This window comes from Polypterus senegalus, chromosome 6 (assembly GCF_016835505.1).
Source record: "Polypterus senegalus isolate Bchr_013 chromosome 6, ASM1683550v1, whole genome shotgun sequence".
Taxonomy (NCBI): domain Eukaryota; kingdom Metazoa; phylum Chordata; class Cladistia; order Polypteriformes; family Polypteridae; genus Polypterus; species Polypterus senegalus.
The window spans coordinates 94313391-94340055 of NC_053159.1; the positions used below are offsets into that span (position 1 = coordinate 94313391).

Consider the following 26665-nt stretch of genomic DNA (forward strand, 5'->3'; position numbering starts at 1 on the left):
GACATGATTGCCTCTGAGTCGAACACACGAAGATTGACAAAGGCTCCAAAGAAACTCTGCCGATAGCACAACAATAAAAATATCTATGCATATTAATCAACTATATTACTGAGTAAAAAAACAAAAGAAATGCATATAAAAGAAAAATTAACAACTGTTTGTGAATGTAGTTTCATAGAATTGACAAAAATGTAAGGTTACCAAGTATGAAGTAAGTTGAATATCTTTATTGTTTGTATTTACAGATAAAGGGTTCAAACAAACTGACAAAAGACCTTTTTATGGCATACAACAGTTTGTTCTAGTTTTTTTTTCAAAAGATGGTGTGTTGTGCAAATGTTATAGTGAATGATCTTCAGATGTGTTTTTATCATACAATGTGTTGACATTTTCCGCTCATGAGCACACAGACATTTGTCAAACATGTGGGCATCATGAGTTTCTTATAGGGACTGATTTAATTGTACACTGTGGGGGACTGGAGAGAGGGTCTTGCTTTATACAGTAAAAGTAACTTCAGTTCCCATTCCCAGGACAGAGGAAGTCTCATCCGAAGACATCCAATGTCATTTTGTCTCTTTCCAGTCTCCATCCTTTCTGCTCCAGCCACATTAAAAGGAGTTGACAAGATGTCACAATTTGACCGACAGCAATAGTGAAAGGCACATCACCATCATTACAATACTGTTTACCTGAGATATTTTGTGTCTCCATTGCTTATCCTTCGTCTTATGCTGAAATTAAAAGGGATTTTCCTGTGTTGGGACTCTTTTCCATGTCTTTTTCTCCATTTTTTTACATTTATTTTTTTTTTATTTCTTTATCACCATTGTTTATTGACAGCTAATTAGTCTCTAAGTTTATGTGCCACATGGTCTTTGAATTGCCATTCTGTGCTTTAGCTCTGGCAGTCAATTAAGATTGACATATTTGTGTACTATCTGGGAATTGAACAGAAACTTACCACATGTTAACAGTAATACTTGGACTATTTGGGAAGTCAGAAATTTTGATAAGCAGATGCATTATTAAAAAAAACAAAAAGTTTGGCCATGGTTGACCTGGCAATATATTATATACTGTATATAGATGATCCAAGATAACTTATTTTTGTCATATTTTTCTCAGAATGAAACACAAATTGGATTAATTCTCAACATCATCCTTATGTAGCACTTGCATAATGTTATCATCTTACCACTGTCACGCTTACTTATAGCAAATACATGCATTTCTGCAATATTTTAGTCAAAGAAATGACCCTGAACTTGACTAAGTGGATTTGACAGTGAGTACATAAAGGTTAATTTTCATTACTTAATATATCAAGTAAAATTCAATCATAAATCATAAACACTTGCTCCTTCCTTCCTCCTGGATGTCTAACAGCTTCAGAACTTGACATAATGTTATTTTAGAAAAATTAAGTGAATGGAATTGATAACCTTAGTTACAGAAGTAGCCCATTCTTGTAAGAATGATTTTAATGGGTGCTATACAGTGCTGAGTTCCAGTCTACCTATGCACCTAACTGATTTTCCTGTCATCAGCAAGAGTCAACTCAGATCATAATAAGGGTTCATTCTTAGATAAACCCCTATTCAGCATCAGTAGACATTTTGTAGATTGTGTAGAATATAAGCCTACTATAGGAATATTACCCACAACAGTACCATGTTTGGCACTATTGCTGCATAACTTCATCTTGTCACTGCCTATGTAGAGTTGGCACATTCCCTCTGTGTCTGTGTGGGTATTATTATTAACACATGTGCATCAAATTAATTGACATTTCCAAACTGACTCTTATGTGAGTGACAGCAAAGGACTGGAACCCCATCCAAGCCTGATTCCTGTGTTGCCCCTGTCATATGTGTGGGTGTGATGGGCATGCTGAGGAAAGCAACTCAGAAAAGCTTCTCTAAGTCTTCCTCCAACCTGCCAGTAACAGGGAGATGGCATCAATATAGAGCAGCAAGTGACAGTGGCACGGGAATTTCTCATTTCATTTTAGTTTCTGCCCCTAGCCAGATGAATTATACAGGGACATTAAACGTGAATTAAAAACTCTTTATACATCTTTTGTTTTCTGATATTTATACATATGGTGCTACTGCCACCATGAATTAGATAAAGTGGGTTTTGACAATGAATGGATGGATGGAAATATAGATATTATTCTATGCAGATGATTGTTTTAGAGTGACACCGTGATGCTGTGGTAACAATACTACATCACAAGAAAAAGACCAAGGTTCAAGTCCTGGGTGCTCCTTTTGTGGCATTTCCATGTTCTCCCCATGTCCATGTAGGCTTTCTCTGGGTGCACTGGATTCTTCCTACTGTTTCAAAGGTAAGCAGTGTGGTCTTTGGCCGGCTTGTCATCCCGGCCAATACCCCCAGGCCGCCAGATGGAGCCCTCCCTGCAGTATGGTGGTGCCCTGAAGACCAGCAGGGAGTCATGGACTTTGTAGTTTTTATCCTCAGCCCTGCTGGATACTACAGGGGCTTCAAGAGGGAGCTGCAGGGAGGACCGAAAACTTCTTTGTGCCCTATAACCTGGAAGTGCGTCAAAGGAAGAGCGACATGCTTCCGGGGTGAAGAAGAAGGACTTGTACCTGACCCAGAAGTGATATTGAATCACATGGACTGGGGATTGGGAACACTTCCGGGTCAGGGAGAATAAAAGGACTATGGGAGCTCCCAGACAGCGAGCTGAGCTGGGTTGAAGGGTGGCAACGCGTCTGGGAGTCGGAGGATTGGTTTATTGTGTATTGATTAGTGATTGTATGAGTATAGTGGAGGAGAGGGTGCTTTGTGCGATTATTGGACTTTTACCTGGTGTCTGGAGTCTTGGACAGGGGTTCAAGGGAGCGATACAGCCCTAATCTGTCACAGTGGATTGATGATACTAAATTGGCCCCTGATAAACATGTGTTTGTATTCACCCTGATATATATGTTCAACTTGCAATGAGCTGGGTACCTTGTTTGGGAATTATTCTTGCCTTATGCCTGATGCTTGCTGGAATAGGTTCCTGTTACCCTGCTCAGAATAAGTAGGTTTGGAAAATGGTGGACATGTTTATAATTTCTGAGTTAAAGGTGTGGAAAAAATAATGTAAACACTTATCTGATCTAATAAAGAGTATGGCCACCTCTGGAACAGGTTCAGATATTTTCTGGCATTCTGTCATACAAGTCCTTTACGAAGAAAAGCTTCTAGGTCGTTGAGGGATGAAGGAGGTTCCAATCTACTTCACAGTCTGTGCTTTAGAATGTCCCTTAAAAATTCAAGGAAGTTTAGATCTTTAATTGTGGAGGCCATGGAAGGTGTTTAAGTTCATCCTGTTGTTCATGAAACCTCTCTTGAATTAATTTAGTGTATGATCAAGCAGGGCAATCATCAAATGTTACAATTTCTACAAGATGGGTGCTCAAACCATTACAGATTCACCACCTTGCTTAACAGTGAGTAAACAATAACTTTTTGTTTTCTCCAAAAGTAGACTTATTTGGAAAAGGAAATAGGGTGATTGACGACACCATATTACTTTTTTAATTGTTCAGGGTCCCAGTTCTATGGATCTTATAGCTGGTCAGACATTTTTGTGTGTTGGCTTTGAAAACTAGTGCATCGCAGATGGCAGTCGTGCAATACATTCCATCTTTGTCAATCTCATTAGATACAATTTTTGTTGAGACTGTGTCAAGGAAGTAATTTCCGAGGCTGTAATTTTGTGGCATTTAGTAATTGTCTTGTGAACTGTCCCATCTATCCCTGACACCATGCTTTAGTTTGAGAGCTCTTTCTCCTTGACTATGTAGTTAGTCTTACACAGTTATTATTTTTAAGAGTGTTCACCTTGACACATAAAATAATTTTGCACATTTTTTGACTGTTACTTGCCGCATGTTGTTTCAAACACTCAAATTTCAAAGTGCTTATTGTTGGACTTCTTTTATAGCTGACAAATACGGCTAGCTGGCAATCAGCTAAGCATGACTCAACTCTGCAGCTGCATTTCTAACTGTGATTTACTTGCTTCAAAGTTATACTCCTTTTAATATGGTGTTTTCATTATTTCATCCACATTTAGTAATTTTACATGGCTAAAGGCATTTGCATCTTTTCTTTTACATTGTTTTGTACCGATGGAAGGGGCAGCTACTAAAGCAGGGACTGAAAACGTACGATACATGACAAAAGTGTCACGCAAGACCACTGAGTCAGACATGCCATACTATTTTATTGGATTATTACTGAAATTTAAAAGTGACTCACAACAACTCTCAAAAAGCATTAATCCACAATCTCTAAAAATGTCAACTGTAATGTTATTATTATAAAAAGAAAATGTTTGCTTCTGAGAAAATGAAAACTGGAGTAGGACTCCTGAATGACAATGATATGAGATGAAAGGTAAATGTTTGAAATGAAAACAATTACATTTCTAATGTCCATTCATTAAAAAGGCTTACTTGGCAGAGTTTGGAGTGAAAATGCAGGAAATTCACACTTAGGATCTCAATATTTTGTTTGTGTCTGAATGCAAGGAAATAAAAAAGCTCAGTCATCTGTCATTGCCTAAGAAATACAAAATAGACTCAAACATGGGGAAAACAGGTGCAAATAATAATAATGATGAGTGGAGCTGTGGGTAATAATAGGAGACGCCATACTGACAAAACATTCTGAAGAAACAATGAAGATGTAATGATGGTACCAGCTTCTGAATCTGGCATTTAGGGTGCCTTTCTTTTCTAATGTTTTATTACATTTAAAGTGGATTAGTTTTAATTTGCTTGTTTTCCTGAATGCTGCATAGTATGAACATACCCCCATCTAATTTTCTGCATATTGTTTGAATTTGTCAGTTTCCAACCCGCTATATCCTAACTACAGGGTCACGGAGGTCTGCTGGAGCCAATCCCAGGGAGCAAGGCAGGAAATAAACCCTAGGCAGGGCACCAGCACACACACACACACACATACTAGAGACAATTTAGGATCGGCAATGTTCCTAACCTGCATGTCTTTGGAGCATCCGGAAGAAACCCACGCAGACATGGGCAGAACATGCAGACTCCACACAGGGAGGACCTGGGAAGTGAACCCAGGTCTCCTAACTGTGAGGCAGCAGCGCTACCCACTGCACCACCATGCCGCCCCTGTTTGAATTTGCTTACTGCAATATAATATACAGCGGAAAATCTGAGAGAGAAAACATACTGCATCTTAATGGCATGAAAATGCTATTGCTACACTAGTGATCTTAACCAAATTAAAGGCAGAGGTCTGAATACTCTGATTAACAAACAAGCCTAATTTAGGCCCATTCAAGACAGTATAAATCAGCTTGACAGTATCAAGATTCAAATCAAAAACAAATTGCTAAAAACCTCTGGGAGAGAGTTGTTGATAACTATACATTTACAAAGTGATATAAAATTTTATCTAAGGCTCTAGACCTCCCACTAAATACAGTACAGGTAAAGCCATAATGTACAAATACTGTACGTTCAATCAAATTAAGAGTGGCTAACCTGCCAAAATATTTCCAAGGATTAGTATAAAATTGTCCATGAAGACAGAAAGACAGATTATTACTAATTAGTATTATTAATTATATCTAACTGCAGTGTTTAGTGGTTAGTAATATAAAACGATCCCCATCTGCAGTTTAATGGTCTATACCTGAATCCTTTATGGGTTTAAAGGTTATTATTGTCACTAATAACTGCTTCAGAATGAAGGGAATTAAATGCAGGGTTTTGAATGGGACTATTCAAAGTCTAGAGCAATTGTGATGATACAGCAACAAAGGACATTCTTGCTCAAAAAGCCACAAATGTCTCTGAGCTGAAGCTGTTATACAAGCAGGAGCAGATCAAAACACCTGTTGGAAACATCTGACTGAATTGCTGCTCAAGGTGGCATAGTCAGTTACTGAGATAAGACTGGATCATCATACACAACATGCACATTATACACCATATCATTCTTTAATAAATAAATGAAGCAAGTGTTACAATATGGTATTATAAACTGTATTCACTTATGGTCCCTTTAAAATGATGCTGTGATAATGTTAACACTTCTCCACGGTATTGTTGATACCACAGAAGGTAACAAATCTCTTGTGGTATTTATACCAAGGCCTATTTAAGGGTTAATGGCTAATGCGGTGGCCAGTCAAAATGACAATGTTTGCATAAGCTAAAAAACGGCTGCCTAATTATTAAACTGACAATAAAACCACAGGCTATCAATCTTTACCTGTTGGAAGACACAAATTGTTTCTTTTTCCCAGACCAGTGAACATGCACGCTGCCGAGTCCACTGAACCTTTTGCTGACTATAATAACTTTCACTTTTACCTTTTGCAGTAACAGAATTTGTTTTTGCCTGTTTTCCTTAGCCTTCTCTGAACGATGTATCACTAAGGTGTAATTTCAGTTACTTTTTGTGCGATACTATATGATGTAGGGCTTTTCTGTAGGATTGAATTCTCTTTAGAGCATATGAGTAAAATAAAAAGGGTCTAAGATCATAACCAGTGGAGTATGATTTAAGGCAATCTAACAATGTAATAGACAATCCAAAAGACTTAACATATACAAAAAAGCAGTCCTGTATGTGTGTTAATCAAGCATCACGGAATTACTCCAAGGAATTGCACTAAAAGTCTGACAAGTATAAGAATTTATCCTACCCTAGAGTAGAACATAAGAAGTAGTTATAAAACATCCTACACCTACTCCCAGCCTAGGAGTAGGAGTTCACATTTGAGAATGAATGATTTCATGATTTTATGTCACCCCGTGCAGCAAAATGCATTTCATGATGACATTTTGTAGTTTTCTGATATTAATGCTAAGGCTCCACCACAATCATAATAGTATGTGAGTGATTGCCGGCCGTGTATCTCGGCCAACACCCCGAAACCGCCAGATGGAGCCATCCCTGCAACATGCAAGGGCCCCGAATTCCAGCAGGACATCATGGAATTTGGAGTTTTTCACCACAGCCTTGCTGGATACCATGGGGGCCACCGGAGGACGCTGCAGGGAGGCCCAGGGCCTTATACTTTCCTTATAGCCCGGAAGTAATTCACGATTGCAGAAACGGAAGAAATGATATACTTCCGGGCTGAAGAAAAAGAGAAAATTACCCGACCCGGAAGTGTTGGATAATCACATGGACTGAGGGCTCAGAAACACTTTCGGGTCAAGGAATATAAAGGACTGTGGGAGATCCCAGACAGAGGAGTTGAGTTGGGAGGCAGGGTGGCTAAGCGTCTGTGTGTATTGGAGAATTGTGGAGAGGAGCATGCTTTGTGCACTTTATTACTATAATAAATCCTATTATTGGACTTTTATCTGGTGTCTGACATGATGTCTGAGGGTACAAGGGTGCGAGAAAACCCTAATCTGTCACAAGTAATAATAATAATAAGTCTGAATCATAATAAGCATCCCTAATTTGGGGTGTTCAAAAGAAATTCATGAGGTAGCAGGACACAATGAACAAGAATAGTAGTATCAAAAATTAGAAATTTTACAAGTTATGCTTCAATTTAAATGATTAAAGTCTAAATAATCTTGATTGTAGTACAAATTTGTCATTTTTCACTCTCTGATAGAGATCCATAGTGATTTAGATCCCTAGTAAAAGATTCAAAATTAAAACTAGCATCATATTCATAATCACAGACCTTGAAATAGTCTAAAACTATACCCCACATGCTTATGTTTGAAATGTGTCATTTGTAACCTTTTAAGGGGTCTCTTAGCAGGCTAGGACCACGGATACAGAGTCAAATATCAAAATATGTATCAAATATTATCAAATTCATGGCCAACAACCTTGAAATTGCATACAAATGCACTCCGAACCCCTATATTACCCCATTCTGTCAATTTCCCCTGGGGGATTAAGAAAATACCTACCTACCTACCTACCTATCTAATTTGAAATTCTGTGAAAAGGAATACTTTGATCTGTTGTATGCCAAAAATGGGGGTGAACTCATTGGTTGGGTTGACAATAATGGTCTCTCAATGACTGCAATTATTTCTTCATAAAATGAGCTATAACCAGCTATGTACTGTAAATATTCTCCTAGTTTTTGGGGCATCTGTTTACAGTTTTACATCAAGTAGTACTTTGATTGATATTTTTAAATCAATTTTCAGAAACCTATCAAACAGTTCTACCTGGACCTTTACAATTTTTTATCAAATGGTAATCAAGTGGTTCTGGGTACGACGTTAAACTGCATTGTGCCCTGCAAGTGGTCCTCCTACTTGCTGGGAAAACTTGGGGGTTGGTAGCAGGATTGGTACTCTAGCCACCAGTAAAAATGGCAGACAGGATTTGTTTCTGTTCTCTGTGGAAGCAGCTCTGCTCACATTATGAAGGGGATGGTCAAAAATGCCACAGAGCCAATGGGGTTAGGACTGTTGAGGATCAGAGCTAGTGTGGTAGTAAGCACTCAGGTCCCAATTTGAGGCAGGCCATCTGGGTAGGTGCATGGAACATCTTGTCTCTCTGGTATGATAATCATCATCCTCTGCTGTTGGAGGAGCTTTTTAAACACTGAATTTCAGGGCAGCACTCTCTGAGGTGCCCAGACCTGAAAATGGCCAGATCTCTGTAGGTGGGTGCACCTTTAATTGGTCTGGTCACTCTGATGGCTGTCATACACATGGAGTAGCTGTTGTTGCTGTGGCAGATCGGCTCCTTCCAATGGTGTCCGATGTCACTCCTTTCAACAAGTGTATTATGAGACTCAGATTAAGGCACTATCTGGGTGCCTTGTCTGTTGCCTCAGTGTATGGCCCAACCACAGTGACAGTTGCCTCGGTGAGAGACACTTTATTAGCAACTTCGCTTGGTGGTTGATGGGTGCCCACAAGGTGACACTCTTCTGGTTATGGGTGACTTCAATGCAACCACTGGCACTGACAGGGCTGGCTATGAGGATTGTGTTGGTTCCAATGGGTCTGGCGACCGTGGTGAAAGTGGCTCTATGTTCCCTGACTTTGAAAAAAGGCAGGGACTGCTGATCCCTGAATCCTGGTTCCAGTGCCCTGAGTTGCATCGTTGGACTTGGTACTCCAATACAGGTGGTATGGTAAAAGAAGATTGATCAGATCCTCGTGGACAGATGCTGGAGGCTCCTACAGAACTGCAGTGTTCACAGAATTGCCCAGTTTGTAAATTCTGACCCAGATTTGTTGTTGCTACTCTGAAGATCCAGCTGTTTCTTATGAGTCTGCACGCAGTTTGTGTGAAGAACCTGCAGACTTAGGTGTGACAGCCAATCCTAATGTGATGTGAGAGAATTTCCATGACAAGACCCTGAAGGTTGCTGAGGGTTGTGCTGGTGTTCCCATAAGGAGGTATTTCATTTCATAGGGCACCCTGGATATCATCGAGAGGAGTCGCAGTGCATGGCTTCATGACAACTCCAATTCATACCAGGAACTGAGAAGGCCAACTTCCAAGGCTCTGAGGGTCAGATAAGGAAGCGTTTGTTAGAGGAATCTCTGAGCAATGACACAGAATCGGTGGTCTAGTGACCCATGGCTTGCTTACAGAGGAATCGAAACATAATGCACATCCAGATCTGTTTCTCGAAGAATCGCAGTCAGGGCGGGTGATGGAACAGTACTTACAGATAGTGCTGCAGTTGTGACCCGCTGGGCTGGCTACTTTGAGCAGCTGTTTAACTCTTCTAGGGCGGATGTAGACTTTTGTCATCACAAGGGGCAGAGGGTGATAAATACTGTAAATGTTGATAAAACTCACAGTTATGTTATAGGTGGTCCCTTTTTTCTAGGACTCATTGACTTGACATCAAATCTCTGCATGTGCATGAGTAGTGTAGAGTAAACAATGTCTAGAACTTATTTATTTGTCATAAATAACAATTTTATGTTGAATTATGTGTGAAACCATTACTCTGTGTGCTTTTTAGAAAACTGAGTTTTGTAGAAAAAAATTCACCTCTAGGACAAAATGAAAAGAAAAATAATCAGCCCTAAAAGTGATAAAGCTGATCCTCCGGCTAGGATGTTGGACATTTCTGGCTCCACAGTTCTTGATGCTGATCCTCCAATTAGCTGTGAACCACTCAATCTCACTAAAATGTGGTGAACCAGCTGAAAGTAGGGAAAGCTGCAGGGATATGTGGTATCCGGGATGAACATCTCCAGGCTGGTTGTAAGGCTGTCCTCCTCACATTTCAAGCAATCTTTGCTTCCATTTGGGAGACGGGCATCATCCCAACTGACTGGAAAACTGGACTTGTTATTCCAATCTAGAAAGGGAAGGGTGATTGCCTAGATTACGGCAACTACATGGGGATAACACTGTTCTCAGTGCCAGGTAAGGCCCTCGCTAGGGTCAGTCTCAGAAGGATCCATGATCACTTTCTCATCTACCAGCGACTGCAGCAGTCTGGTTTTAGGCCTATGAAGTCTACTATCGACCACATACTGGGACTGTGGGTTCTCATTGAGGGCAAATGAGAATATCAACAGAGTTTCTTTGAAGCATTTGTCAATTATCACAAAGAATTCAACTCAGTTGATCAAGCTGCCCTGTGGAACATTCTGAAACTTCACGGGATCACCCCAAAGTTGTTGGATATCATGGCCAGCCTGTACACTGGTACTGTGAGTGCTGTGCAGAGTGGAGGCAAAACCTATGCATTTTTCCCAGTTCACTCTGGGGTTCATTAGGTTATGTTCTTGCTGCTACTCTGTTCAATGCTCATATGGACTGGATGTTAGGCAAGGTCATGGGTGTAGTATATTGTAAGTCTGGACTTTCGGGGATTCCGCAGTAATTAGGGAATAAAGCTGTGTAACGTGTACTCTGGGAACGATCTTAGTAAAGGACCTGTTAGTTTACTACTTTGAACATGTCTCTGTCTTCTTCCTTTTATTAATACAATATTATTGCCCATAGATATAACACTGGTGACGAGTAAGGGATGAACTTAAAAGTGCACCTCTATTGCTACACAACGTGTAAAGTAAGTTTTTTCTTTCTTTCCGCCGGAGAGGAAAGTGAAAAGCTGCAACCTTTTTTTTTTTTTTTCTATTTTTGTGGTAAAGTTCCTTTGCCATTCACTGAGGATAAGCACAAGGGATAAAATGGTAATGATAACGGGACATTTCGGGCCATTTGATGACTCAGTTGAGCAATGGGGAGCTTATACGGAGCAATTTCAGTTTTTTGTGAAAGCCAACACCATTGACGATGACTTGAAAGTGCCGACATTTCTTAGTGTTATCGGGGCAAAGACATTTAGTCTACTGAGAAGTTTGGTACAGCCAGGAAAACCCGGTGACAAGTTATTTAATGATATTGTAAGGATCCTGGAATCACATTTTTCACCAAAGCCATTATTAATAGCTGAAAGATTTAGGTTTCACAAATGGAACCAGGAAGAAGGCAAGTCTATTGCTCAATATGTAGCGGTGCTCAAGAAACTAACAGAACATTGTGAATTTGGTGCTAATTTGGATGACGCCTTATGTGACAGGCTAGTGTGCGGATTAAGAAGTGAGGGCATTCAGAAGCGGTTACTCACTGAGGCCAACCTCACATTGCAGAAAGCGATTGAGATATCAGTGTCTAAGGAGCTGGCTGCTAAAGAAGCACAGCAGTTAGGGGCAGCTGCTAGAGTACACAGAGTTCAACGAGACCCAAGCAAACAAAAAGGGTGCACCAAACAGTGTTATAGAAGTGGAAAGATGGATCACCGGCCAGCGAATTGCTGGGCAAAAGAACTCATATGGCATAGCTGTAAAAAAAAAAAAGGACATGTGTAGCGTGCATGTAAAGCAAAGAGAAAGGAAAGCACAGACTGGGGGGAAACTGGGAAAGATAAAAAGGCATCCTGTTCTTGTAAAAAGAAAAATTTGCAAGTGGTATAGGAAGAAAATAAAACTGACAGTGAGGCTGATTCTGACGCCGAGCTACTAATTAAAACACTGAATAAAAAAAGAGGCTCAGCAGCATATACTATTACTGCCATGCTGGAAGGGCACCCTGTGAAAATGGAGGTGGATACTAGAGCAGCTGTCTCCTTAATATAAGAGAAACTGTTTAAGAAAAAATTAAATCACCTCCAACTGAAACACCCTAAGATCATAATAAAGTCATACACTGGGGAGAGTGTGCCCATGTTGGGTAAAACAAAGGTGCAGGTTGATCTAAATGGGCAAAGAAACAATTTGCCCATATATATAGTAAAAGGGGATTATCCAGCTCTGATGGACAGATCATGCCTTGAAAAAGTACAGTTGGATTGGACCAAGGTGAATGCTGTGTTCTGTTTCATGTTGATATTCCTGTTTCTAATAGCAAATGTTGTTTATTATGGTAGCTGCATTTACAATTTAAAGGGGGGAGGAATATGTAGTATATTGTAAGTATGGACTTTTGGGGATTCCGTAGTAATAAGGGATTATGGGTATCGCAGAGCTATTAGGAAGTAGAGATTAATAATAAAACTGTGTAACGCGTACTCTGGGATCAATCTTAGTAAGGGACCTGTTAGTTTACTACTTTGAACCTGTCTCCGTCTTCTTCCTTTTATTAGTACAATATATATATAGATATAATATAATATAATTATTATATAATATAATATAGATATAACAGTGGGGTCCACCAGCTGTGGGACATCTGCTGGTGAAGAAAGATGCACTTATCTTTGCTGACGATGCTGTGATCTTCATGGAGTCAATGGAGGCTCTGATAGGGCTTCTCAAGAGACTGAGTGAGGAATCTGAGTGTCTGGGCTTGCAAGTGTCCTGGATAAAGACCAAGATCCAGGCCTTAAATGACCTCTTGGGCACAGCCATCAGCAATGTGTCTGTCTGCAGACAAAATGTCAACCTTGTCGAGTGGTTTACTTACCTTAGCAGCAACATTCATGTCTCTGGTGACTCTTTCTATGAAGTCAGTAGATGAACTGTGAAAGCATGGGGGTCATGAGGTCACTGGAAAGGGTTGTGTGGCGTTCCTGATATTTCTGAAAAAGGAAGAACGTCCAAGTCTTTAGAGTCCTGGTGCTTCCTGTTTTGCTAAATGGTTGCGAGACATGGACGCTACCCGGTGACCTGAGATGAAGACTGGACTCCTTTGGTACTGTATCTCTTCAGATAATCCTTGGGTACAGCTGGTTTGACTTTGTGTTGCTGTTGCTCAATGAGTCCCGGATGATGCACACTACACTCTGCATTGTGAGGGAGAGTCAGTTACGGCACTATGGCTATATGGTTCGATTCACTATGGGTGATCCGGCTAGCAGTATCCTTCCTCATTGTTAAGGTTCCAAGCGACTGGAACAGGCAAAGGGAACACCCACGTAATGCTTGGCTGCCAAAGATAGATGGTCATTTTCAGAAGGTGGGACTGGACTGAGCTGTTTCAACATGTGATGGGCGCAGCAACACGCTGTACCAGTGCATGCTCCATAACCTGACCTGACCTGTAATCAAGCAATTCTACAAAAGACAGCATTGCCCATTTCATTTTCGCTAATCTTAAAATATGAACTCCTTATGATCATCTGTACAACTTAAAGACTGAAATACTATACTAACCAGTGTAGAAAAAAATATTAAACATATATTAGGCATAATTTTGAAAGATGACTCACCCTCTGTATGTGAATATCCCTCTGCAGTCACTTTCCATTGTACCAGAACTCCAAGAATAGTGAGCATTGGCCATACACCAAGAATGACCCAGCTAAACCAACAGAGAGGTTTTGGCGGTGCCACCTTGATTCTGTCATATACATACTTGACGAGTAAGAAGAGCTCAATGAAGTAGTCCACTGTGACTGTGATGATGGCACTGCCAAAAACCGCTGTGGAAAGAGTGGTGAAGCAACGTTGCCACTGCAAGGTAAGTACAGCAAACAACATGCCTGTTCCCAGCAGCAAACCAAGTGGAATCCAAACTGTAGTAGGGTGGTAGAACTGCTCCATGACAACCAGCGTCACCACAGCCACCAGGAGTCCCAAGAGTAGCCCCACCATAAAGAGGCCAACACTTCTAACCAGCATTGTGACGAGGCCACATAAAATTCCAATGCCCAGGCCAATGCCTACACTGGCTTCTACGCTGAGCTGTGTGTCCAGAACCCGCTCCTTGTAGCAGAGCATGAAGATGATGATGGAGCCGAACATCAGACCAGTCAGAAACATCACTGCCTTGAAGCAGCGGTAACCTAAAACAGGAAAAAAGAAAGATAGAAAGAGAGGGTGAGATGGAACAAGAAGCAAAGTGAGCCACAGCAAATGCCATGTGGATGAATGTGTCTAAAGATCACATGTGATGCATTATGACACAACACTTTTAATTCAGGATTGAATTGTCAGGTTGCATATGCTACATTTAAGCCACGGTTCCCCTGCAGTTTGTGTTTAAATTCCTTTTTTTACATCCTTTCCGTTCATGTTTTATCCTTTAAAATATTTTTGTTTATGTTATTTATGTTTATTATTTGTATACAGGTCATGTGAAAAGACAATTTTCCACTTGGGGATTAATACCGTGTACCAAATACCAACCACCAAAAAAATGTTGTATTTGTTGTCAGTTGTGATTACTATTTAGTATTTGCATGTAAGAGTATGTTCTGCCTTGTTTCTTGTGTTTTCTGGGTGTTTTTTCAAGAAGCGTGGCCACCTGTCAATCTCTGTTGGGGGACTGCTGCCAGCCCTATGAAGGCTCATGTGAATTACAGTTCCCCTGCAGTACACTGTAAGAAGCACTTGGTGGTTGGTGAGTTCTCTTCTTTATGTTTAGTGTTATTCTCTGGCTTTACTGGCTTTTTTTTGGCCACTATATTAGAAGCTTGGCTGCTTTTTGGTTCACCTCCTCTGGGCAGGCTAGTGGGATTCAGGCTTGCTTCCCTGGATATATTTGAAGGTATTACACTTCTTTGGCAAATTCGAGTGATGAGTGAATCACAACAGTACAACATGTCTGGTACACATAACTGTTTTTTAAACTCTTCTTGGGCCACTCACTGGGCCTCTAAGATCTGATTGGAGCTAATCAGTGGAGATCAGTCAATCTGACTCCACATCTGATATTATCATACACTTCCCAGAATAATTTCATAACACTGTACAAGTATATGGATGGCCCAAGCACTCAAGGGATGCAGCTGCTTCATTTAACCACTGTTCTCAACATAGGATGCATCTTGTCATTATGATACATTATGCCCACCCACACAGGGAACAGATTAAAGAAGGGATGAATCAACATTGCCTGCTGGTCTACACTGTAAATCATCATAGGAAACCAGTTGAATTCAACCCAGTATCAGAGAACATGGGCAATCTGAGATTCAGAGCTTGCGTGTCTTTTGTTGCATATTCTGGACATGTTCAATCCACACAGTGTAAAGAATGTGACAGAGTTTGATCTGTGGACCAAGAAATTATTTCTCTTCAGTTGTGCAAAATATCACAGTACTCACCAAAAAAACAGTAGATAATCCCAAAGAGGCAGCACATGGAACACACAACTGAGGGTACAATCTCATAGCGCCGCTCAATCTCCTGCTCACAACTCAGGATGCGTTCTGGGTTGCCATCTGGACGCAGCAGATTGAAGTGCAGGGTTTGTGGTGTGGATGTCATGGTGCTGAAATAGGAAAGTAAAGATCAGGGCACACCTCCCATGCACAGGGGGAAACCTGCCAACAGAAAAGATGGATGTTAACATTGCCAGATACAAGCAGACAGGGGGCCAGAACACCAACCATTAACAATCATCAGAATACGATAAGGAGCTTGGCTTATGTTAGTAAAACCACTGAGCGCTGGTACGTGAATACTGCATATGTGTTTCACCCCGCTGACCTTTCATGAAAAAGACAAAGACAGAATCAGTGTGCCCAGGAAATCTTTGAAACTTGATGTTCTTTGTGACTAACTAAGAAACATCAGAATTAGAACACCTTCCCACAGATCTGTAACCATGTCCACTGCAAGGAACTTGCACTGCTGATTAAAATGCAGCATACTTCAGAACTGTGGACAAGCTAGGGATTCCCGAGATCTTAATAAAGATATAGTTTTACACCATCTGTTACTGCATTCTGCTCTGAGGGGGATGCTTCCTGGTAAGAGTCTTAGATGTGCTGCAGGAGACAATCAAATGCTTTGAAACAGTAAGTCAGTGAGGTGGAAGAAGCTAGTTTGCTCACTTGGTCTTTCTGTGAGGCTCCACTCATAATAGTCTTAAACCTATAGGCAATCTGCTCCTATGCACACCATGAGGTCAGCTTTTGATTGCAAGCAAATTCAAGGAGCTTTCGAAAAAAAAAAACACAAACACGCACATGTTGTTGAACGTGTACAATGTCATTAAAAAGCACCTTCATATAAATTTAGGGCAATACTTGTTTAACATGAGGGGAAATTGAGACTAAATGGAGTTCAATTAGAAATAGAGGCTGTAGCCCAGTAAAAAATAAAAAAAATAGGAGTCAGTCCACAGTGAGCAATACCATCACAGGAACATCTAACTAGAAATAGAGACTGTACCGGGTAAAAACTAAAAAAAATAGGGGTCAGCCCATGGTGAGCAATACCATCACAGGAACATCTAACAAGGCAGCCCACCCCATACTAGGTGACTCAAGGCACCTCATCTGCACCAGGTTCTGGATGACTGCTACCACCAACATTAAAGGATCGTGAGAGCGCCCTATACAGATACAAATACTAGGCGACAGACAGATCTGGAGCTCTTGGGGTGACCAGTGTAAGAAGGCAGCAGTCATCATTTGCGTCACAGGAATGTTCTTATCTCGCTACTCTTAGCTCAAAGACAAACAAGATAAAAGCAGAAATGTTTCATTCAGGATGGGTATTGCTGACTGTCACAAAGAAAGTATAGTGTTTTCTGTGGGGAAGTGTATAAGAGAAAGGATATAAAAACTGCCCAGCTTAAATCGTGCATTTGCCTGCACTACTTGCAATACAGTGCAATACCCTGTTTTCACAATCAGATGCCTCATACCACAGATGTAAGGGGGGGCATGAGATCCTCTGCCTACCACATCCCACTATAGACTATTTATAAGCTCTAGTCTAGTTTCAGCTTCATTTCTTGCAAATCACAAGGCCATGTTTTAATTTTCAGTGAAAGGATGCAGAATGAAAACACAATTATTCAATATGGGGGGGAGGGGCAGGCAGCAATAAGGTGGATTTCACTTTTCCAACAGCAGAACTGTAGTCATGTTAATGACATTTTCTAAGCATGCTCCTCCTCTCAGCTCTTCTCTGTTACCATGGACACCATAAGGGATGCTCTGAGCACAAGCTTCAGTGGGTTGGGTCCTGTTAGAAAACACTGATCCTCTCCTAGCAACAGCTGTACAGCCAATCAAAGACTGGCGTCACTCAAAGCTGTGTGGCACAACAAGTGCACCGTTAACCCTTGACTATTCCAAGTAAGCCATATAACTGTCAGAGCAGTTGAGCTGGGTCCCATAATTAGCAATGTTCCACAAGTCTCATCTGAAATGTCAGAACTAACAATAAAAGTCCAAACCCTGTCTTTGTAAAAGCAGCTGTTAGCAAGCGTGGGTGCAAGAGACTCAAAGACAAACACTGGGCTATGCCACTCCAGCATTGAATTTCAGTCTGAGTGCTAAATACGGGAAAAGCTAATTAGATAGACATGAACAAACAATTTGCACCACAACTAAAAAAACACTGGCGCTGTTCCACTGTGCTTGCGATAGCCAGAGTCCACATGGCTTCTCACAGCTGGAGGCATGTTGGTCAGAGAAGGAACCCAGCAGGGCATCCAACTGGAGCTCTCAGAACCAGAGATAGAGGCACACAAACTCCAGAGAGGTAGCCTGCAGACACCATAATTACAGACATAGAGAGAACAGTCCAGGTAAGGCACAGTGTACAACCAGCCAGGATGGCTTATCCAAGAAAATACCTGTCCAACACAGAAAGCAGTTGAATCGTTAACAGAGTGCTGTTCTTGAATGGCAAGATTTAAGGGTGCAGGGTAAACAGCTAATTGGGAAATCTCGGATTAAAGACAGTTCACTTTCTATTACCCCAGTGCTTTCAGAAAGAATTCAATAAAGGAACTATATATACAAAATATAGAGCAGTCATGGAAATTATGTTTTTGCCATATCAATGGAAAACATTATAACTGAAGGAACCATACATGGAGACCTAGAGACAGAGTTCACAGCAGAAGAAACAAAAGACAAAAATACTTTAGACATCAGCGACATTAGAAAAAGAAAAAAAAAGGAAGATTAGACAAAGAGTAAGGATATATTCCAGGGCTATATGTGGTACAATTCCTTATATGAGACTTCAAAGGATTTCTGAATGTTTGTTACACTCAAAAATATCCTGTGGCAAATTATTTGACAAAGCAGATAATTTATGTTAGCAGTGCAGCCCCTTATTATGTAATAATCATATTTACAATACAAATTCTGATCCTAATCAAATGTCACAAGGAGTAGAATTGTAGTGCAAACCCTCATGATGCACATTAAATGCTTCTTCTCATGAGGGTAACTGATAATGGGATAAGATTGTTGCAATATGAAACGGCAGTACATACACTCTTGTGCCCTGAACAGTGATGTAAGTGCTGCTTTGGTTTACACTCCACTTACTTATGCAATTATTGTGGTCACTTCATTAAACTGTAAAAAACACTATCTGCGGGTAACAGATGTGTTTAACTCTGAAATTGTAGTTAGAGTGATACATGATAAAGGCATGGTGCTTTGTTCTGCTGCAGCAAGATAGCAGCCTTCAGAGCCATCACCTATCCTGGACTTGATTTCACTTCCATTACCAATACTGTTCAGTTCACCTTAGATATTTGCTCTGGGTATGGGTAAAATGTACTGATATCAATCATCATGACTATTTTAGGAGAGAGTGTCCATAGTGCTACTGCAATTTAAACAATCCTGCATTATAAAACGCTCAGCAATGTGTTCACCGTCAGGTTCACAGTTCATCAAGAGTGCAGGTGATTACTATATCGGATAAAGGACATGCAGTCAGTTATAAACCCAGAGCACAAGCAGATGAAAGGCTCCATTCTTGAGTCCACAAAAGAAGCTCTCACCAGAAGAGAGGCTTAAATCCACACCAGTTGTCTGTCCCAAACTTTCTCAATACCGTGCTTCTGTTCCAGTATATTAGGGAAAACAGTTAAACCGATGGCAGAGATAATGAATTAAGAGCAGTAAAAGAGCTTAAGTGCTTGTGGCAGGTTTGACACTGCCAGGGAAAAGTACACAGTGTATCCAACAGCACAGCCAGGAAAAAAAGGCAGCCACATGTTAATGTCATCTAGTTCCAGTTTTAAATACAGAAGTGACAAGATGCAAAACAGTATCTTATGTGGTCCCATCCCAGAAAGCCAAAGTTATCAGCAGATCGTTTAATGTTTTTCTTCATGGAGAACTCTTTGCTTCCATCAGATGGCTTCAGGAAATGAGGGTGTTTAGGGACTGGACATATTAATAGCTTCAGCCAGAACCCTGCAAGAAGCAGCAAGCAGCCACTTGAGGGAAAGCGGCTTGGGTTAGACTGTGAAATCTGTATGTGTAACTTAATGTTGTTAGCCATTTTTCTTTGGCTACCTTATGAATTTAGTGTTCTGGGTACAAATTTTATGTTTGGATGACATCTCTGTGTTCTCCCCCTGTCTGTATGAGTACTCCATTTTTTCTCTCACATCCAAATAGAGACAGAAGGGGGTTAACAGAGAATGTGAAATTGGACCCTGTATGAATGGGTCCTGCAAGGACTGTTGCCTTGCCCAGGGTTGTTTCTTGCCTTGTGTTCAGGTTAGACTCGGGTCCCCATGTGATCCTGAATTGGATTAAACAGGTCTGAGAATGCTATGTTATGTGTTAAATATCACAAAAAGAAATGGCCAACAATATGGATGTCGTATATTTTAATAGCCTCAGAGTTTCGAAACTTAAACGCAGAATAATTCTTGGTGTACAAACACCCCTGCATCTGGCATTTGTATTTTATTTTACTGAACTCAAAAGAGCCATAAATAATGTATCACAAAGTCATCTAAGACTTTGAAGTAGGAGGCAATAAAAAAGAGAGAACTAAAAAAGTAACTGAAGGCTGGTCTATAATGCAAGGCAGCAAAATAAATCTGTAAAACTAAAAATGTATAAAAATGAAAAACACTGTAGACACATGAAACATCCCAACTGCTTAAATGATGTCTATCCTGGTTGGTCTGCAGAAGGTAAAATATGGTCAGTAGGAGACCTCTTTACTCAAGCAGGCCCTTGTCCACCTTTCACTGTGTTTAAGCTGGCTCTTTTAGCACAGGATAACTAGGACACATGTTATTCTACTGCAAAAATTGTTGCGTTATTAAGTTTGGTTGAGAATTTTTCACCCTAATTTTTGATATCCATCCAGCCTTCATCAAGCACCTTCCTTTAGACGCCTGCTTCAGTTAAGATATCCTTTCATTAACATAAAAAAACACCACCTTTTCTGGAGTTTTGAGGAGTTGGGACTTATCCTAGGAACATTAGCTTCAAGTCAAAAGAAACAGCTCTGAGTAAGATACCAGTCCATCAAAGGAGATACCCAAAATGACTCACAGGGAAGAAAGCAAAACACATGTAAAACAATCACAGGGAAAGCACACAAACTACACACAGACTGTGACTGGGCTAAGATTTAATGCCAACTCCCCGGAGCTTTGAGGTAGCAGCACTACTCACTGTGTCACCATGCTGCTCTAGGTCAGATATATTTATCTTCATAAATGCCCTTTATCCGCATCTGTGCCATGGCCAGGGAAGCAAAGATTAAAAACTGCATTGATGGGTGAAGAATGGATATCTTTACATTCAAATATCCAAAATCTAGCCAGAAAGAACTGATGCTATCATGAGGGTGAGTAGCCAACTTCTAGTGAGCCACTCGGCAAGCTCCCAAGTCAATTCATGCAAGTCAGAAAAACCAATAAAGACAGATTAGAGAGCCAGGTCACTTCAACACAAACTGTGCACAAAATACTGATCACACACTAATTACCATAAGCAGATAATGGGCTCAGCAGATTAAGCTGCTCCCGTAGCAAGCAAAATCACACACTGACCCACTGGAGACATGGCAGCGATTTAACAAGTTAAGCAAAAAAAGAGACAAAGAGAGAATTTCCTGTTCAGAATAGAAAAACACATAAATGGCACTGGAACGATTTTCACGGAGACAATACAGACACATTGTGAATCACCTTCTTAAGCCGAAAATCTTATTCTGGCCATGATCTTCCTGGCCAAAGCAGCAGGGTTGTCTTGGAAACTAGAAAGCAAGAGCTTTCTGTTTAGTGAAGGCTCTGAACACAGTACTGTTTAACCAAGCACAATGCTGCTGTGATTCTGGCAGCTCTCCTGGTTTTAATGGAAGCCACAAAGGAGAGTAGGCAGCCAATCTTGCATGACTCTGTCTATCCATCTAGCAATTTAAACAAGCTGGCAATGCAGATTCCGGCAGAAACTGGTCTAAATCCGTAAGAAATGGCCTCACCATAGGTCAACTCCATGTAGGCCTTGTGTTTGTGTTCTGCTAGGAAGCTTGCCTAGCCAATGAAATTCCTTTTGATGTAAAATAATATTTTGCCAAGCAGTTTACAGCATTCATAATAAAAGACAAGATTAATGACAGACTAATGAAAAAATCTCCATCCATTTCAGCTGTGTTACCCTTTCAGAGTGGTTGTCAGATCTTATGTCAACATGAGCACGTGCAAAGCTGGAACCATCACATCAAGGGGCACATTAGTCTAGCACAGTGACATACACACTCAAATCAGAGAAAACTGCTTTGTCAAAAGCATGTCTTTAGACTATGGGAAAAATCCAGACAACACAGAGAAAACATGCACACTCTAAACTGAAGGTAGTCATCTTGTCCATTCATCCATCCCGCTATATCCTAACTACAGGGTCACGGGAGTCTGCTGGAGCCAATCCCAGCCAACGCAAGGTGCAAGGCAGGAAACAAATCCCAGGCAGGGCACCAGCGCACACACCAAGCACAATTTAGGATCGCCAATGCACCTAACCTGCATGTCTTTGGACTGTTGGCAGAAACCGCAGCACCCACGAAGACACATGCAAACTATACACAGGGAGGACCCGGGAAGTGAACCCAGGTCTCCTAACTGCGACGTAGCAGCGCTACTACTGTGCCACTGTGCCGTCCATTCATCTTGTCCATGAGCTTAAATCCATTCATTCATTTTTTAAGTCTACTCAATTACAGGATGTTATTGAACTAAAATCTATGCCAGGAGCATCAGGCTGAAGTAGTAGTATTTCTAAGCAGAAGTATTTCTTCTTAAATTTCATTCCTGCTTATGCATATATTATGCAGTCATGATGCAGACTTCAAATAAAGTGTAACTGAAATTTGTCACATTATATTAATGTTCTCTATGCATGGTTAAGTAATCTGAGTTATGAGGACAGACTGAAGAAGTTGGATCTTTTCAGTCTAAGCAAACACAAATTAAGAGGTGACATGATTGATGTTTTTAAAATTATGAAAGGAATCAAGTACAGAAGATGCAGTCTGCAACTTTATTGGAAAATATACTGTTGGACAAATGTTAGGACTTTTTCTTCACACAGAGAACCATATACACATGAACTAAATTAAAAGGTATTATGTTAAGAAAGAAGGACTTTAGGGACGTTCAAAGCTCAACTTGACAATTCGGTGGATATGCTTGGTTGAGTTTTTTCCCCATGTTGTAAAGTGCAAACAGTACTATAAATTCTGTACCTACAGTAAAGATATCCTATAGAAGCGATTATAATATTAAATGGACAGGAGCATCTAGAAAGCAGTCAGCACCAGTGACTAACATTGTCAATCAACTAGAAAACAAGATCACATTCTTGTAAAACTGTGACGGCCCTAAGAATGAGCAGAATTAATTGCGAGAGAGAGAAATGAAGGCAATGTGCATTTTTTAAAATAGATGAAAATTTCAAACCACATCCTAAAAAGAAGCATCTGAGGTTGATTCTTAACTGTAAAGTGACCCAGTGAGAGTAATGATGGGTCAATAAATATATTTGCAATATGAGAAATTCTGTCCAAGGTTGGTTTCTGCCTTGCACCTAGAACTGCTCGGATAGGTCTCAGCTCTCAAATGTCTCTGTACTGTAATAAACAGGTGTAGGAAATGGATAAATGAATGAAATTTAATCCCAACTTATCTTTGCGGGAAATGTATAGGACTAGAAATATAAACAGAAGTAGTCAGCACAGCTCATTGCACATCCCACGGTGTCTTGCTATGGAAATGCTTGTCTCTTATAACATGAGTGTGCACTGATTTAAGGATCTAGTTCAGTAACTGCAGTGAAGATGAGGGAGTGTCCCCCATTTGATCTTACTTGCTTTTGTAAGGAGTGGCACTGGGAAAGGGTGGTGCCTTTCAACCTCTACTTTTTGTTGGTTGTGGGGCAACAAACTGTATAGTAAAAACAGCATGGTCTCTGTATTCAGTAAATATAAAATGGCTACCGACTGAAAAAGATGAAATCAATTCCAAGTTACGACATCTACACCCTACATTAGAGGACTTGGGTAACCACAACATAATAAAGACTGACAGACATGTGTGGAAAGGAGGCCTTTCATTTTCAAAGAACTGTGGGTTATCTTTCTGGGATATGGATTACTTCCCTCATTACAAAGCTGTGTATGTCAGAATGAATAGGTGTGGATATTTGTCTTGAGGTGGATTGACATCTACGGACTGGGAATACAACCACTGAATATTCATTTGTGTATACTTTTTCTAGACTATCTCTGTAGACCACCTGAGAAATGTAGCATAAAACTGATTATTTCACTGAATTCTTCCTCCTCTACGCCCTCACACTGGAAAATATGGATTTTTGGTCACGGGGATCACAGTAAAAAGTGATCCATAATACAGTGAGTGAATGTATGAGTCACTTTTTCTTCTGTTGTGGGGGTGAAAATACACAAAACATTATGTGTTTCATGGAAATAACTCTGAGATGGTGGTGACAAAAAGTGTGCTAAACAGAAAAAAACTGAGAAAAGTATCATCCATAATTACAGCTAAAGACAGAAAATCTCGACTAGTAAGAATGTTCTGAGTACTACTGAGACCCTCCCAGGGGAATGCCAGCACAGATACCAAGAGACAGATCTTCCTTATTTTAAACTTTTAAAATGTCTGGCTCAGTGCCTAAATTTTACTTTTAATGACTGATGATTTTCTCTCCATGAAACAACAAATGATGAAGATGTGAGACAGATGTCAGAGTTTAAGAAAGAATGCTGCATGATCACATAATTGGAAACATGTCACACTAGGGACCACCTTGCTGGCTCTGTTAATGTAAAAAATACCACTTTAGAATGAGAGGAGACACTGTCGCTAATGATGTCTTCTCTTCCCTCCACTCTACTTTGGAGAAAAAGACCATCAATGAGGACTAGCCCCGCCAACCTAGCCCTGAGTCACCAAAAGGATGGCATTCATTTGGATCCAAGTTCACTATAAGACAGAGCCATGAACACCCATCAAAGAAAAGTCAGAGATAACAGCTAAGAAACATGTTTTCATTGTGCCTGCAGCATTGTGTTTGGCTTTAATCTCTCCATTATAATAAAATAATCTTGGGACGAGACGAGACTAATCCTGCAACGAGACGTGACTTTTTGATGAGACTTTTTGGGAGGAAATCCCATGAGAAGGAGACTTTCACCATGAGATTCTTTCAAGTCATGGCATACTGACAACCTTTGGAAGCAAGTCACGCAAGGCAGAGACTTTTACCATGAGATTCTTTCAAGTCATGCCCTACTTACAACTAATTTCAAACAAGACCACGGTCATCAGGTGCATTCCGGTACTTAACCTGGACAGACACCAATCCATTAAAGGGCTTACTTATAAACACACACACATTTACAAAGATCCAGATTAGAATCAACCATTCATCTAAATATGGTAGCGAGAAACGATGAAGTGAAACAAATTAACGCGGAAACTGTAGATCGGTTACACAGCAAATTGATTAAATGTGTATCAATAGACTATGCTGAAGCAGTTGGTGGTGATCACGCAGAAGATGAAAACATCAATTTACAACATCCCATAGAATATCTACAAGTGTTAACACCGTCCGGTCCTCCACCATTTATGTGTGAGTGATGGGCTATGCAATAGGACAAGATTAGTTGTATTCAAAATTGGTCGAACAATTCTAACATGTAAAATTTTAACAAGCAACAAAAAAGGTAGTACATTTTCCGCGAATAACATTAGACACAAAAAGAGATTTTGATATGCCATTCGTATTAAAACGTCTACAGTTTCCTGTAAGAATAGCTTTTACTATGACAATTAACAAATCACAGGGACAAACATTCTAAAAAGTCAGTTTATTTATTAGAGAAAAAGAAAAAGGGCAGTTATATGTTGCATAGTCACAATGTAAATCCAAACACGGAATCAAAATTCAATGCGGTTTGAAGAAAAGTTAATTCCAAATATTGTTTTAACTGAAGTTTAAAAGTAAAAGTGACAATAATGCATATGGAACAATGTAACCATGAAAATAACAATCTCTTTAAATTGTAAATTCAGTTAACCAAAACTGGGGGTTGGCAAGCAAATCGAGCAGGGGGCAGAGCCCCCTAGTTTATAAATATTTTAAAAAGAGTGATCCAGTAGGTCCTCCAAAGATCACTTTTTGTCACCCTTCATTTGTACATCAGTCACAATGTGCACAAAAATAAATGTATTTACTGACATTTAATTCTCAATAATAAAAAATAAATAACCAATACAATTAAAATCAGACTCTAAGCATCATAATATTAATGTCACACGAACCAGTAAGCACTAAACTCCTTAAAGCTGCTCTTATAAAAATACTGTTAAAATCAGGCTTGCCTACAAAACAATTTGTGAGATTATGTTTACATTTATATAACTTAAAGACTAGCTGATTAATGAAATTTAATGAGAATAGCCTTAGCATTTCCATTCATTTTCTCTGCCATTATTTGTTATTTCACATAAGTAATCAGAACTTTGCTATCACTTATGTTTATGGATTCATCTAGAATTAACCCTAGAACAGGTATAGCCTTAAATGCAGTAATTACAGTACATATAGTAAATGTACTCACAATCGTAGACTGTATATCAGCCTCTTCCATACATTTAAAAAATGGTTGTGTCTGTGCTTTCAGAGCATTTCATCACATATTTGCCATATCGACAGATACATCATTATGATCAAAAACCTAATGAGTGCTACACATTTAGTATTTACTAGTCTGTATTTTAGCAATAAAGCTGACTGTTTTGAGCAGCTGGACTAAATGCACGCCTTTGTGAGACTGAGCTGTCACTAATGCATTAGATTTAGCATTGTGAATGAGTCAAAATGTACTGCCTGACATTTACTTATGATGTTACCCATCGCCTGGGTAACAGGGACTCCTCCAATTCATGTTTTAATCTGTGAAGAAGTCAATAATCTTCTAATTTC

General features: G+C 40.0%; 1 protein-coding gene across 4 annotated transcripts in view; it reads right to left on the reverse strand.

The window, feature by feature from the left end:
• tmem198a (transmembrane protein 198a) overlaps positions 1–26665 on the reverse strand; it is a 58920-nt gene that overhangs the window by 12634 nt on the left and 19621 nt on the right. For 3 of the 4 annotated variants that reach the window (XM_039756539.1, XM_039756543.1, XM_039756542.1), the window contains exons 2-3: positions 15527–15745; positions 13688–14263 (exon numbers count right to left, since the gene is read on the reverse strand). In XM_039756539.1, the coding sequence (XP_039612473.1) occupies positions 13688–14263; positions 15527–15689 (739 nt within the window). In that variant the 5' untranslated portion in view covers positions 15690–15745. The remainder of the gene's footprint in view (positions 1–13687; positions 14264–15526; positions 15746–26665) is intronic. The other variant, XM_039756541.1, reaches the window with a different exon arrangement.